This window comes from Dermacentor albipictus, chromosome 1 (assembly GCF_038994185.2).
Source record: "Dermacentor albipictus isolate Rhodes 1998 colony chromosome 1, USDA_Dalb.pri_finalv2, whole genome shotgun sequence".
NCBI lineage: Eukaryota > Metazoa > Arthropoda > Arachnida > Ixodida > Ixodidae > Dermacentor > Dermacentor albipictus.
In genome coordinates, this window is record NC_091821.1 from 274,089,064 (window position 1) to 274,104,851 (window position 15,788).

The following is a 15,788-nucleotide window of genomic DNA, read 5'->3' on the forward strand; positions in this document are numbered from 1 at the left end:
TTGTAAAAAGAAAATAACTTGAAGAGAATACACAAGAATAGTTTTTTAGTACACTTCAGCACTTCCGGCACACAGCAAGTGTCGTCTGCTTGTGTTACAACGTACTCCATTTTGATGGGAGCTCCGCGGTCAGAGTCGGTCTCAGTCTTTTCGCGAGCACTATGATTCGACTTTGTTGCCTTGTGGACTGCAAACCTAGCGACCTGCAAACCGCGAGTCCAGGACTGTGCCGGGATGAGCCACGAGATGAGCAGAAGGGCAAATGTGAACGGTCTGCACGGTGCAGCCACCTGGTGGCACAGAGCTCAACCATACACAGTAGCAGCAACGAAGTGTATTCTTTGCTGCTGGTGTGTATTTTTCGCAGGAGTGTAATGATCAACACGTTGATTTAAAAATGGTTAAAATGCTTTACACTTGGTTAGAGCAATATTAGCGCTTTGTTTGACTGGTTAAGCGCTGCGCCAGCAAGTGTCTGGACCGTGCAGACCGATCAGGCTGCTCACGTACGTCTACGCTAAAGTTCCTTCATCAGCTTGAGTTTATGCCTCCAGTCATTTGCCGAAATGGCCAGCTTGCCCGTTTTTAGCGGAGTGACGGACACGTTCGGCGCTACGACAGAATGCTCGCAACGCACGCTGCTTTGATAGCTCTCGGTCGACGGCCAAGCGGCTAGCGGAGAGGTCTCGCGCGGGAGGAGGCGTGCTCCTAAACAACCGGAAGTGAGCGATGTGACGTCGCATCGTGACGCTGAACCAGTGAAGGCGGAGCTTAGCGCCGCTCGCTCGGCGAGCGAGTTGAGGAGGAAAAGCATAGCTAGGGAGGAGGGTAACTTTTAATCGCTTGCAGCTCCAATAATACGTAACGCTTCACTTAAATTGTGGTGTGAATGTTCTACTTAAGCTGTACCCTACGCACCTACAAAATTTGTCCGAACCGTTTCAGGGGCCCTATAACTACTCACGCTTTTTATACGGCGTCGCTGTGCAGTTCATACACCTCTTGTATTCTTCCACCGTGGTTTGAGCATTTCGCGACATCGCATGGACGTTGCATTTTCTGCTGCTTGCAGTTTGTGCGAGCTTCGCTAGCCAGCAAAACCAGCACAGCACTATGTGATAATGAAACTACTGAAACGCGAAAAAGCAGGCGGCGCAGAGTTAAATGAATGCAAATGAATCCTTTCTACTGCCCGTGCTATTGTCAGGGGTATTGTCAAAAGTTATTTTTTCTGAGACTCGAGTAGAAATGCATCCGGCAACAACTTTCTGTTGCAGGGTAGCGAAAGCTATGGAGCTGATGCACACTTATTTCGTATCTGCGTGTAGTATGTGAATGTGAGCAACTGGAACCTACGTACCATAAAGCAAACTGTACCACTTATTTTCTAGTTCGATTTATTTTAAGCTGCCTTAAGAAAAGGATTTCCGTTTCTTGTTGTTCCTAGTTCTTCGGCTTTCTGGTATTCATTTATGGCATACATAGATAAACGTATCTGCACTACTTGGCATAGTAACACAAAAGCAGAAGCTCCGCACGTGTGAGCGTATGCGCGTAGCTTTAGCAGTGCTGCCACAGAAAGCTGTCGGTTATGGACAAGTGGCATTTTCTTCCATCTTATGCAAAACTGATCTTTTTATTGCGAGTGATTGAGTACTAGTGACTGAATTATAATGAGGTGTGGCTATGTTATCGGGTGAGAACTTGAATGTCCCGCGGGAGTCTCAAATTGTGTCCAACATTTACCTCAATTTCTCAATTACTAAAGCTCTGTTTGTGATAATATTGCCTTAGACATTCTGAAGCATTAATCTGTCACTTTAGCTTAACCTAATATTTGCCTTTAGTGTCCCTTTAAGGAACAGGAGAGCCTCGCTTAGGTGGCGGGGACCAATTGCTCTGGCACTGAGCCAGATCCCGAGCTCCTCTTTTACATGGCCAATGTAAAACAGTGATTGCAGTTTTGGATGCTGTATGGTGTCTGGCTCTGTTTCGAACGTACTGCACATTGTCGCAGACATAGTGGCAGTGAACAATTTTTCCATTTGTTAGTGAGGCGATTTAATGGCTTCAAAAATGCCATGCGGCTGCTACTAAAATTTTAATCAACTCTGCAACTAACAGCTACTTTCGCTGCTGAATACTGACGAAGCACTTCTGGTTAGGCCTACTGCATTGTATGGTTGTGATGAAAATTTGCTGCCAGCCGACGTGGTGGGCAGCAGGTTGTTGCGGCAAGGTGACGTTGCCTCCAATATGTTTAGGCCAGTAAACCACTTCGGTTAGTGGGCCCGAGATCATGGGCTAGACTGGTGGCTGAAAGCTAACATTGGCTCCATGGCAGCATGCCAGACACTCCTGCAAATGCTTTTGCGAAGTTTGTTTTTTCACTTACTGGACGGAATGGCGAAAGCTTTTGTGTTGGCAGAAAGCTCCAGACTGAATACATGCATCACAACTTCTGATACCGGTGCACAGTTACAGGTTGCGCGTGCATATTTGCACTTCGCGATGGCACACAATGCACATTAAGCTGCGCGACAAGCCAAGCGGGGGACCGCCCCCGCAATGTCAACCATTGGGGTTTTTCAGGTAAATGGTCTATAAGTGAAGCACAGCCTAGGGCAAATTTAAGTAAATTTTTCATACTGCTGGCAGTGTAAAAAACAATGAAATTAATTTTGCTGCTAAAGTTAATGTTTGGACTGCTCGTGCAATTATTCAGACATTCTTGCAAGAAATTAAAAAAATCGGTCTGACTGTTTTCATCATCAAGTTTGACACTCAATATGCTAATTTCACATTAGGCGAAAGGTGAAAGTCTCGCCACAAAGATGAGCTCACCAGGTGATTATGTAGCACGCCATACTAGTAGCCTGGCGGAGCTAATAGCAGCTGTGCTACTGCCCTCTCTTGGCTGAAATTTCCCTGCAATAGCTACTTGGTGGACGAGGAGGTAGTAGCCTGGCGGAGCTAATAGCAGCTGTGCTACTGCCCTCTCTTGGCTGAAATTTCCCTGCAATAGCTACTTGGTGGACGAGGAGGGGTGTCTTTGTCCAGTCTCCCACCTATTAATGCAAAATTATCGTTTGGAGTGTCAAATTTGATTATGAATATCACAGTATGGAAGCATTCCTGAAGAATCGAACAAAATTAGGTTGCCCTCTAATTGATCGTGCAAGGTTTTAATAGAAACGTACATACTATAAACTGTAAAATTAAAAAAAATTTGTTTTTTGCTGGTTCTACTGGTTCGCAAAAACTGTGCCTGCCAAAGCAGATAAAACTACCTATGCAATCAACCATTTTTTGCATAGATAGCATTAGTTTTATCAAAATGATCAATACTCTAACTTTAGATAACTTGTATAACCTGGAGATAATGCACTCTAAGAAAAGTTTACACCCTTTGGAGTGCCCCTTCTGCCACACAACAATAATCGTCATCTGCCTTGATGCGTTTCCTTTCTTGAAAACGCCGCGCCCGCTACTTTCCTGTCGGGAATGCTATCATGCTGATAACGCGCATGCCGTTCGTTACTGGAAAGTACCGGGCTTGCAGCGTTAAAGAAAGGAAACGCATCAAGGCAGATGACCATTATCATTGTGTGGCAGAAGGGGCACTCCAGAGGGTGTAAACTTTTCTTAGAATGTGGCATTAAGATAACAATGGAAAAAAAAAATTGCCAAGTCTATTTAGGGAGGTATCGACCAACGTTACTAGACTAGCTTCAGTTGTAAAACTCCCCGCCCGCGCGCTTACAGCCGCTGTCGCCACTTCTGTGACAGCCGCCAGAGGGCAACGCTGTTCCATCGGGCTCCACTGCAGACGCCTCGTCACAGCCTTGAGCTTGTGCGGACGGGCAGTTTGCGCGTGTTTCACGCTCGCTGGCGTTCTCCCTCGTCCGAATCAGTGATACCACGAGAAAGCGGTATCCACTAACAGCAATAAGATTTATCGCGCCAGTTCGTTAACACTGAAAGAAGGGTAAACTGCACGAAAGGAAGAAACGCATACAGCGAAGCGCAGAAGCTGCGTTTCTAAATGTTGTTTCTTCCTGTCGTCTTAACGTTTTGCACAGTTTAGGCTCACGAACCTGAATATCTGGCCAAAGTGCGTGATTGTAAGATGATCTTCATCCCCACCGAAGCTTCTCACCACGCCAAAGAAGCGCTACAAAAAGAAAGATGAGGTTGGTCTTTGTACACACAAGCCACACACACACACAAAAAAAAAGTCGGATTTTTTATTCCTTGAAGATGCTTAATCAGCGAAGCTGAAACGTGCGGCCCCTGTGTTTATCACTGGGTTAATCCCGAGGGTTCATTAAAGTATTTCTCAGTTATGAGGTTACACACACAATCGGCTGCGACAGAGAACGTCACTGACGGTATGCCTGCAGTCTGCAGTTGTCGCTTGCGTTCAATGTCTCGAGTTAGCACGGCGGCGTGGTTAGCAGCCTTCGCCTGCGATTCGCCGCTTGTGATTCTTCGAAATTAAATTTCTTCAAAATTAAACCTTTCCGTTACGTAAGACCATGAGTGGCTCATACTCCCTTAAGGAATCGCTCATACCCCCGTAAACGCGGCCTCCCCATTACGACGACAGAAGTGAAATTCTACGCTGGAGAGATGAACGGCCACGCAGCCAGATGTGGAAGGCGACGACGAACGCGGGAGCAGTGGCACGAGCGCCTGCCGTTCATTTGCAGAGAGTGCCCGCTCGGCACGGGGAATCGCTCTGTTTCACGCCGAGCGAAGCGTCTCATTGCTGGGAGCACAGAAAATGTGGTGCGCCGAACTGTCGACATCGTTCCGATAGCGGCCTATGCAGCCAGGTACGCAGCACGTCGGCATTGTCTGCTGATATTCTTAAGAAACTCGGCGAAGGCTACAGTTTCACAGATGACATGCTTGCTGAAATTCGCCGCCAACAACGAATCACAGAATACACCAACGCTGCACCGCATGCTTAGTCCGGCCCGCCCAGCCCGCCCGTGTAGCCGGCTAGTGAGGAAGTGAAGCCGGGCGCGACTGCAGCACCACAAAGGCACGGGCGGGTGGCGGTTCCGCGCAACGGCGCCGAGTTTTAAAACTGAAGCTAGTCTAGTAACATTGGTATCGACATACTTTTTTTTTTCACAGAGTGCCGTCTTTAAATATCTTAAAGCAGGGTGATCATGCTGAAGGTTCTCAAAATGCCTCTAAAGTCTGCAAGGAGCACATTCAAGTGCTTCCGTGCTTTTTAAGCGCATCTTAGCTTGCCTCCAGTTTGTCGGAGTCCATAGTAAGGAATGCAATGAAGTGGGGGGGTGGGTTAATTTTTAGTGTTTAAATTAAATTAATGAACTAATGGCCACTTACTGCTTTCACACTGCTAGCCCACTCTAAAAGTTCCATATAATGTAGCTTGCAACCATTTTCATAAACCTGCTCCAAAAGTCCCATTTTACTGCTCCAAAATGCATTTTTAGCTGATCCAAAAGCTGCTCTGAAATGGCACAGGCCTATAGCATCACTGGGTTTGCCTAAGGTGTCAACACTCACTGAGTGCTGCAAATAGGGCAAGTTGAAGTGTGCAGCACAGCTTTTATGACATCTTTCCATTTCTTCTTTTTCAGATGATTACCCACATTGAGTATGTGCACAATAAAAATTTTATCCACAGAGACATCAAGCCGGACAACTTTCTTATGGGAATTGGTGGTCACTGCAACAAGGTATGTTGTGGTTCTGTTGTGCAGAAGTTACCTGTGTTGTTCTTTACTATTTCATATTCGTAGGGGTGTACAAATACTTCAAACATTCGAATAGCAATTCAAATATATTCCTAAACAGTTTAGTTTATGAAGTGAGTAGTCATTTGCAAGTTCAAATATTTTTGGTAGTTTTATAATATTTAACATCAAGTGTATATGATCAGACAAAAACTGAAGCAACAATGCTGCGACTTCATCCCGGACGTAGTGGACATAAAGCATGAGAAATTGCATCATAGCGCATGCTGCATAACCCATGGTGCCAGACTTCTTCTAAACTGTGATTGTTCACAGTTGGGCTTTGCTTGTACATGGCATCTAGCAGTGGATGTATTGCTCGGTACAATTAATAGGTGCTACATCTGTGTTCTCTTCAAACAAAATCAGACAAGCTTTGTTGCAACATTCTTTGATATAATGACACCATCTACTATGACCATTCCAGCTAGAGAAAAAGTTTCTTTTTGTTGTTCTTCTGTTGTAACATGACAAACATACTTCATTTAATCTTGGCGGTATACACAGATGCTCTAAGACCATCTCTCTGAACACCATTTGGCTAATTGAGGACCACTTGTGTTCAGAGGAGCTCTTGTATACGAACAAACTGCTCATTTGTCGCTAAAGCTCCCTTGTATATTAATCCTGCCAAGGAAAACACTTGTCACCCTGATAACAGGTCCTCTTGTCAAGACACTGGCTCTGGGCTAAGGCTTTTCTTTGGAAGTAAAGAAATATTGGTGCACTTGTTTCTTAAAAGAAATAGCAGAAGAAGGATGTCCAGTCTTTTTGCAATGTTTCAAGAGGCTTTCCTTGTTCATGTCCTGTTCACCTCCGCCTCCTTGTGGATTCTTCGTCTTGTTTTGGGTGCTCCATTTGTGCTTTTAACTAGAGGTGTGCGAATATTAGAAAATGTAGACTATTATTGAATATTTTGAAGATTCGTATTTGATTCGAAAACTAGGTATTACAATATTTTCGAATACTTGGTTGTATACTAATATTTAAAACAAGTTGACTATATTGCTGGCTGTGTGGGTGCAAATGCAGTTCTTACCATTTGTTTTCATCTACTCTAAGAATAGGTTTGATTTGGTGCTGAATTTTGGAGTTTCATGCTGCTGGCGAAAAAGCATGCTCAGCCACTGAATGTCTAAGTTTTTCGGGAAAACCAGCCTTCCAGTAGCAAGGGGCATGGGTTTGCTGACAGTGCGGGTTGCACTTATAGTACAATGAAAGGGGATTGGGACAACTGCACAAATGATTCCAACTGCAAAAAAAATGAGCACATGAGGGTCAGATACTCCCGCACTTAGCCGTGTGTGATTTAGCCGTGTCCAAGGAAAAGGGGATCGTGGGGGTTGAGTTGATGCCAGGAGTTTAGACCTTTATGGCCTCTCGGTGGAGGCAACATGTTCCTTTAGGCTCAGCTTCTCGTAGACAGCACTCTCGCACTGACCCATCCGGGGGAAATCGGTAGTTTCGTTTTCCTGTCTCTCTCCCTTCAACCTTCGTCTTTCTCTCTCACTTTTCATCTCCTTTCCTCACTTCGTTTTAGTACTTACAATTTTCCTGGCAGCAAGGGTTAACCTGCTGTAGTTTATCTAACCTTAGGTCTATTACATTAGGTTATAGTAGCTATGTACAGGTGGCGTCTGTATTTCCTTCGGGTCTTGTAGTGTCTCCTTGTACGGCTCGATAGTTGGTGGCTGGCATAGCCGCTAAAATTAAGCAGCTATTTATATAAGCAACTATTTAAGGATTTATCGTCCTTCCACCGTCTGCCTGATTGCCCCCTCTTACCAAAAGAGGGTGCACTGAAGAAATGTTGGTTTTTTGGCCAGCGCAATGAAACCTTCCCACGATTTCACGTCATTCATAGTGTCACATAGTAGTTAACGGTAAAGAAAGCAGCAAAACTGTGAATGGTGAAAGTAGTGTTTTGTTGGGCGAACCTGTGCCCTCAAAAACAAGCTACACTCAAAGCACAATGATAGCGGTGAACACAGTCGGCGGTCGTCGAAAATGTGATCTGCAGGTCAAGCGCGTCAGCTTTTATACACGAGTCATCGAAGGTTCCAAAGTAATCTGTGGTGCCCGCATGTCTTCCTGAAAGTTCTACATCATTTGCGTTGCACTTGCAATCTGATTACATAAGCTTAGGTGACAATGGAACCATTGATAACATTACAGAAACTTCTAATACATGTGGAAGTGTCCCGCGCAAAGCGATAACATCCATTATAAATGATAATGAAAAGCGCTTACCCATAAAAGATAAACAAGTCCACATGTCAGTGCCCTCCTCTCAAAAAGCATTGTCCCGATACTACAAACATAACTGGAGAGCAAAACATAAAAGGACACTTATTAAACAAAAGTAACAAAACAACAAAGAAACAAAGTCCAAAGTAACACAGTCCAAAAAAAAGAAAGTCCAAAGTTCATCCATGTGAAGTCCCAAAGTTCGTGAGCGCTGGTAGAACGGCTTAAGTCGCACAACATGGACTACTTGAGGTCGTGAGCGGTGCCGCTGTGATAGCGAATTGCCGTCTGGCACGACCTCATAGTCGAGTGCGCCAATGTGTCGGTCCATCTTGTAGGGTTCGAAATAGCAGTGTAAAAGATTGCTCTGTTGGTGATGAGGACTTCTGGGGCACCATGTTGCAGCAGGATGTTCTCGACGAAGAATTTTGCTACTTCGGCTGCACTACCTTTCGGCAGAGCTTTCGTTTCAGCAAAGCGGGTGAGGTAGTTCGTCGCCACAACGATCCACTTATTTCCAGGTGTTGACGTCGGAAAGGGTTACAACAAATCCATCCCGATCTGCCAAAATGGTCGGCAAAGAGGCTCGATTGGCTGTAATAATCCTGTTGGCCTTGTCGGTGGTGTCTTGCGTCGCACTGACAGTCTCGGCATCTCTTGATGTAGTGGTCGGCGTTCAGGAGCGGCCAGTAATACCTTTCCTGTATCCTCGATAGCATCTGGGAGAATCCAAGGTGCCCAGCGGTCGGATTGTTATGTAGGGCGTGCAATAGTTCTGGACGCAACGCTTTGGAACAACAAGAAGGTTGTTGGCGTGGACTGGTGAGAAGTTCTTCTTTATGAGTGGGTTGTTTTGAAGCGTGAACGAAGACAATCCTCGCTTAAATGCTCTAGGGACAATGTCGGTGTTCGCTTCCAAATATTCGACGATACTTTTCGGTGGCGGGTCCACTCGTTGCTGTTCAGCGAAGTCTTCCGCACTTATTATTCCAAGGAAGGTGTCGTCATCCTCGTCATCTTGCGGCGGCGGGTTAATGGGGGCGCGTGATAGGCAGTCGGCACCAGAGTGTTTTCATCTGGACTTGCAGATTACAGTGATGTTATATTCTTGCAGTTTGAGGCTCCACCGCGCCAGGCATCCTGAAGTCCTGAAGGGTCCTTTGAATTTTCTAGCCAACACAATGCGTGATGGTCGCTGACGACTTTGAATGGCCTGCCATATAGGTAAGGGTGGAATTTTGCTGCAGCCCAAATGATGGCGAAGCATTTTTTTTTTCAGTCGTAGAATAATTGCCTTACGCTTTTGACAGCGACCGGCTAGCGTAAGCTATCATCCGTTCAAGTCCATCAATAGTGAAAACCCTGAAAAGACTGTTAGAATGATTTCACCTTTCGCTGTTGTGAAAAGTCTCACCAGAACAATTGGTCCCAGCTACAAAGTTACAAAGATCGCGAGCGGCGACCTCCTGCTTGAGGTCTGTGATAAACAACAACATAACAAGCTCCTAAACCTGGTCTCATTCAGTAATGTGAACCTCGCAGTGACTCCACATCGCTCCATGAACATAAGCAGTGGAGCGATTTCTGACGATCTGTTGAACCTAACTGAGGAAGAGCTCCTAGAGGGCTGGGAGGAACAGAATGTTGCCCTAGTAAAAATAATCAGAATCAAACTGTAAAAAAAAAAGAATTTTCACCTAAACATGTGATCGTTGCCTTTGCATGCAGTGTGCTGCCAGAAATGTTAGAAACAGGATACACAAAAGTCCCAAGTCTTATCATGCATCCCGAGCCCTCGGAGATGTTTCAAGTATCGGAGGTATGGCCACTGTTCACAGAGCTGCTGGGGCTGACAAACCTGTGTGGAGTGCGGTGTCCACAATCACCCCTCAGGTTACTGTAATGGCTCACTCCACTGAACTAAGGTAGTGGACACGCAGCTTACTCTCGAGCTTATCCTACATGGCAGAAAGAAAAAGATATAATCACACTCGTAGTAAAAGAATACATTTCCTTCCAGGAAGCATGAAAGCACACATCATTTCTTCATACCACAAAGTATGCTGATGCGGTGCTTAAGGGGCCAATGCTGCAGCAGATTCCGGCATCTACCCGGTTCTCAAAGAGTGTGGCCGCGGTTGTGCCACCAGCCCCCCCGGCGACAGCAGCCAGCGCTGCTTCGCCATCCCTGAAGGAGGGCCCTTTTACCTATGGGTTGGTTGCCTCGAAGGTTTTGCCTCCTCAGATGAGACCCACCCTGTAAAAACCCCGTTCGTGTGAGCGGAAGTCCTGTGGCTCCAAGGAGTCTAGAGACACGACCCAAGCCAGACGGCGCATCCAGCGCCTCAGGAGCGGCACGATTCTCACGACCACCCCAAGAAAAAAAATTGGAGGACGCTTAAGCTTCGCCTTCAAGAGTGGAATGCGACAGCGTTCCCGTTGACCCGCCAAGGGGTGTAAGACAATGGGCTACGGCGCAGCGACTACGCGCCCCGCATCGGACGCGGTGAGCGTCGAGCAATGCATCGTTCGGCGCGGCAACGAAATGGGCGCCTGAGCAAGCGACGCACACCTGAGCCTTAGAAACAGCTCGTTTCTAAGGCAACACCGCATTCACTAGAGTTGTACCGCTTTGAAGCATCGAACTCGTGGCTCAGTGGTAGCGTCTCCGTCTCATACTCCGGAGACCCTGGTTCGATTCCCATCCAGCCCATCTTGCAAGTTGTTTTTTATTCATGAAGTGCCTGCTGGGATTTATTGCTCACGGCCAACGACGCCGACGACACCGGCTTTTCTGCGACACGAGCTCCTTAACGCTGTTGCGTTAAAACAAAGCCCAAATCATGGGGCCTGGAAAGGCTCCGTAAGCCAGCTTGACTCCTTTTGACACACGGCACAAAAACATGGACAATAGTACATTGACACATGGACATTGTTATCATACAGAAAAATATTACACTGGAACATGAGAGGTCCTATCCATAACCTTGATGAACCTTTACACAAATAAAATCCAAAGGTGCTCTGTGTTCAGGAGACATCTTAAATCTACACAAGCAAACTTTCTCCAGCAATACGCTATTTTACGGAAAGACAGAGAAAACGCTGTTGCATCGTCCAGTGCTCTAGCTACAATAGTCGACAGGGATGTTGCCTGTTGGTAACTGCTCAGAACTCCTCTTTGGGCAGTTGCTATCGTAGTAGTGCTAATAAAAATAGTCACCATCACGTCTATATACATCCCCCCACGTTATCAACTCTCTAGAACAACATTTCAAAGCTTCATTGATGAGCTCCGTCACTCTTACATAGTTGTTAGTGATCTAAACATGCCTAGTTCACTGTGGGGCGACTCGCTGTGATGCGAGAAGACGGCTAATGGAAAACTTTCTATTCTCCTCAAGTGCCTGCTTGCTTAGCACGAAAGAACCAACGTTCTACAGCCCCTGCACACAAAACGTATTCTTTCATAGGCCTAAGCATAGCGTCCAGTACAATTGTATCATATATGGAGTGGGATGTGATTAATAACCCTTATCGAGATGCACCACTTCCCCATCGTTCTAAACCTAGTAAAACAAGCCGAGTGCGCTACTGATGTTCCCTGATGGAAAGCCAATTCAGCTGACTAGACTTTTGCAAACTTATACACTTGCCCTGGAGTGATATCCATCTGCTTAGTCTAGACAATGAAGTAGCATACACAACAGCGTTTATCATTGGTGCTGCATCAGTATGTATTCCCTAAACAAATTGGTTGCCTTCGAAATAACATATTCCATAGTGGAATGAGGAATCTAGGGAAGCCTGGAAAAAGCAAAAGCAAAACCAGACTTGGAATCTCCTTTGTAACTTTGCAACTACAGATAACCTAATTAACTTCAAGGCAATTAAGTTGCAAGGTAGAATAACATGCCACCATGCCAAACGGGAAAGTTAGGAAAAGTACAAAAGTAGCATCAAATCTTGTAAAAAAAAAAAAGCCTGGAACAGGGTGAACAAAATAAAAGGCCGTGAAACTCATTCTCTACCACTAGTAAATACATAAGGACCCTCTTGAGGACTAGGTTGATTGTCTAGGAGCACATTTTCAGTACATCTCATTACACAGATACATTTCTAAAATACCAGCGACAAGCAAAGCAACTCTCTCTGGGTCGGAAAGACGCATTCAATGATGTATACAATCGTCCATTTAGAATGGACGTGCGGGGACCGGTGCGAGGATGCCCCACTACCCTTGCATTTAATAAGTTTTCTTGCTCTCTCCCCTTCCAACTTCCAGTGTGCGTCACTCAACCTTCGTGTTTAGGCGATGCGGCTCCTCTTATCGCTCACAGCGCGTTTCGTAGGTGCAGTGTCTGATGCGGGATGCCTCTGATGTGATCGCTGCGCTGTAGCGCGTCTGGTGGGAAAGCGTACCCTGCGATTTGTGCCGAGCTGCTTCTGAGGAGTCGGGCGTCTGCGTGGTGCTCTCAAGCGAGATAGAGGACAATCCCATTGAGGCGTCAGCCCCACGATCGCGTCGGCCTTCATGGCGCATTCCAGAGTTCTTTGGTTCGTTCCGCTTGCTGAGGTGCACGTTTCGTTGCCGCGTTGAATGCTGTGTTGCTCAGCGCTCACCACGTGATTGGTGGGTGCAAAGCGGGGTGGGTGGGTCCAATGCCTCGTAAGTGATCGCTGCGCCGTAGCGCATTGTCTTACACCCCTTAGCGGTTCGACGGGAACGCAATCGCGTTCCACTCTTGAAGGCGAAGCTTAAGCGTCCTCCAACTCTTTTATATATGGAGAAGGCATATGACACAACTTCTCGCTTTGGAATCCTCCGTGATATGTATGAAATGGGAGTCTGAGGCAACTTACTGAACGTGATTCCAAGTTACCTCTTTCATCGCACGTTCTGTGTTAGAGTTGGTAACATCCTGTATTGTCCTTTTACGCAGGAAGCTGGTGTTCCATAAGGTGGTGTGCTGAGCTGCACTCTTTTGCATTGTCAAAATGAATTTGCTCCACACTGTCATACAACATATATGTGGATGACATCCAGATTGGTTACGAATCATGTAATCTAAGTATCTGCGAGTGACATAAACAGCTTAGCTTAAATAAGTTGTCGAAGTAGGCAGACGAAAGCGGTTTTGAACTAAACCCTCAAAAAAGTATGTGCATGCTCTTCTACAGCAAAAGAGGTATACTGCCGGACCCCATAATAAATCTCAATGGATAACGACTATCTGTAAGCCGTGAACATAAATCTTCAGGTATCATTTTAGACTGGAAGATAACTTTTGTCTCACACCTGAAGTATATTAAAGCAAAGTGCCTCAAGACTATGAATGTGCTTTTGTCGAGCACATCCTCCGGAAGCGACAGGAGATGTCTTATAAGCCGGTACAAAAGTCTAATATCACGTCTTGACTACGGACCAGTAGTCTGTAATTCTGCTAGGCCTAGTGCTTTGAAAATGCCACTAGTGCCTTCAGGACTAGTTCTCTGCAAAACCTGTATGCCGAATCTAATGAATGGTCTCTATACTTCCAAAGGACATATTTAAGCTTTTCCTATGCTTTGAAGGTAAAATCAGCTGTAGATCATCCATGTCATTCATGTCATTCATGTCCACGGCCAGACTGTACTGTAACTGCCCGGCCACTAGGCCTCCTCCGTCCCTCTGATTGGAAGCACTGTCATAAGAAACGGGCGTTGCCGTTTTAGAGAATGTCCTAATGGCTCCTACTAGACCACCATCTTGGGAGTGGCAGACCATCTAGTATGACATCTTTCGTAGAAATATCAAAATGGGCACCTGAGGCACATATACATTAGCATTTTCTTGAACTATTCCTGTACTGAATTTTATGTAAACGCTTCCAAGTAATTTACCGGTGCTGCTTATGCAGCTCTGGGACTGTCATTTTTCAGTGCGTGGTGCACTAAATCCGCATTCAAGTATTTTTACTGTGGAAGCATTCGCAGTCCTCTCGACAGTTAAACACATAAAGCAAATGAATATTACAAAATCAATCGTGTTCACGGAATCACTGAACGTCGTTAGAGCTCTAATGAGTCTGCAAAAACACAAGAATTCAGTTTGAAATGAACCTATACAGCTTGTTATGCTCAGTTTACAAGGACAACCAAGTCATAGTACTATTCTGGGTACCTGGCCATAAAGGCATTAAAGGAGTACTGACACAAAAATTTTCGATCTTGTTTTTTCTGCTGCAATAAGTACCGTATTTACACGATTGTAAGTCGACCCCTTTTTTTAAATTTGAAAGTCTGAAGTTGGGGGGTCGACTTACAATCGAAACCAAAACATGGCGCCGCCAAAAAAAACGATACCAACGGGAGCTACAATGTAGTTACAATTTTATGGTTCCTCTATGGCCCTACCCGTATCTTTTCGCTATCCCGCGTGTTTGTTCGCTTTTCGGAAGGGTTTTTCAACATTTTTGAGAGTTTTACAGTGCATGCAACAATGATGGGTGAGGGGGTGTCGATAGTTGATGGAAGCGCCGCTGTTCCCATTTGCGGCGGCACCCTCAGAACGGCGGCGCTTGCGGGGAGCATCGGTAGTTCACAGAAGAGCAGACAGCGCTTGCGGGTTTCTCTTTTCTGTTAAAAGGCTAGACGCGTTCCACTTGACTGCCGGCTACGTGCTACTTCTATGCTTCCCCAGTAGTCATGAGTGCTCCAGGCCCACTAATCGTTCGGGACTCGTTCACAGCAGTGTTCAAGAGGGCTGCCATCCTTTACGCCGAAGAAACAAATCGCTGCGCAGCGGGCCGCAATTTCGATGTTTCTAAACGGGTGGTGCGAGAGTGGCGACTGCAGCGAAGCGAAATTTTCACCTGTGACGGCAAGTGAGAAATTTCCCACGTGCCGAAGTCTGGACGCTTTCCGGAGCTGTATGCTAAGCTCGCGGCGTACGTCGCTGAAATGCGTGATCGGTCCCTGCCAGTGAAGTGCGACGTGGTCATGAAACAAGCCCGGACCTTCGCCTTAATTTTAAGGTTCTGCTCCGCCGTGAGTACAACGAGTGGCTGGCGGCAGAAGACTGCGAAATTACGCTAACCGGACCTGTCAAAAGAGCCTCCCTGACGGCTGCGTGTGGTTAGGTGCATTTGGCGTGGGCTGCTGTTCTGCAAGATGTTTGCCAAATTTGAGATTTCGCTGGACCACGTCGCGCTGTGGGACCGCAGCAACGATGACGATGGCAGCACTAGTGAAGACGAGTAGTCCAGTGACCATGTCAGCTACTAATAAATTTTCGTTATCGAATGCGCCCTCGGGTATGCACTCTTATTTTTTTTTTTTTTTTTTTCGGTCACGCGATATGGGGGGGTCGACTTACATTCGAGTCGACTTACAATCGTGTAAATATGGTAGCTAATGACCCAGTAATCACGAAATATCATTGGCTTCAGAATGCGACAAGTAATTATTTGGAGTCTTGTATGTAGTGACCAGTCCAAGTTTCGGTATGAGAGAGCAACGAAATGGGCCAAAGAAGGAATGTAAACACAGCAGGGCATGTGATCGCACAAAACTGTGACGTGCGCACGCCAGCGCGCTCACCAGCGCACGAGCTTCATGTTGCTAGTTCGTCTGCAACGCCTGCACGTGCTTTGCGATGTCCTTGCCATCTCCGTCGTCCTTGTTTTCGTTGTCCAGTGGTGACTATTTCCTGCTTGCTGTAGTTGCCGCCAAATTAGACGTGGCCAACCACATTTGACTGGATTCACTACAAAGCAGCGACTC

At 46.2% G+C, this 15,788-nt stretch overlaps 1 protein-coding gene across 4 annotated transcripts in view; it reads left to right on the forward strand.

Annotated features, from left to right (window-relative positions):
- The window catches only part of LOC135908770 (casein kinase I), a 72,946-nt gene that overhangs the window by 11,029 nt on the left and 46,129 nt on the right, over positions 1–15,788 (forward strand). For all 4 annotated transcript variants that reach the window (XM_065440611.1, XM_065440608.1, XM_065440610.1 and 1 more), the window contains exon 4: positions 5,622–5,720. In XM_065440611.1, coding sequence (XP_065296683.1) covers positions 5,622–5,720 — 99 coding nt within the window. The remainder of the gene's footprint in view (positions 1–5,621; positions 5,721–15,788) is intronic.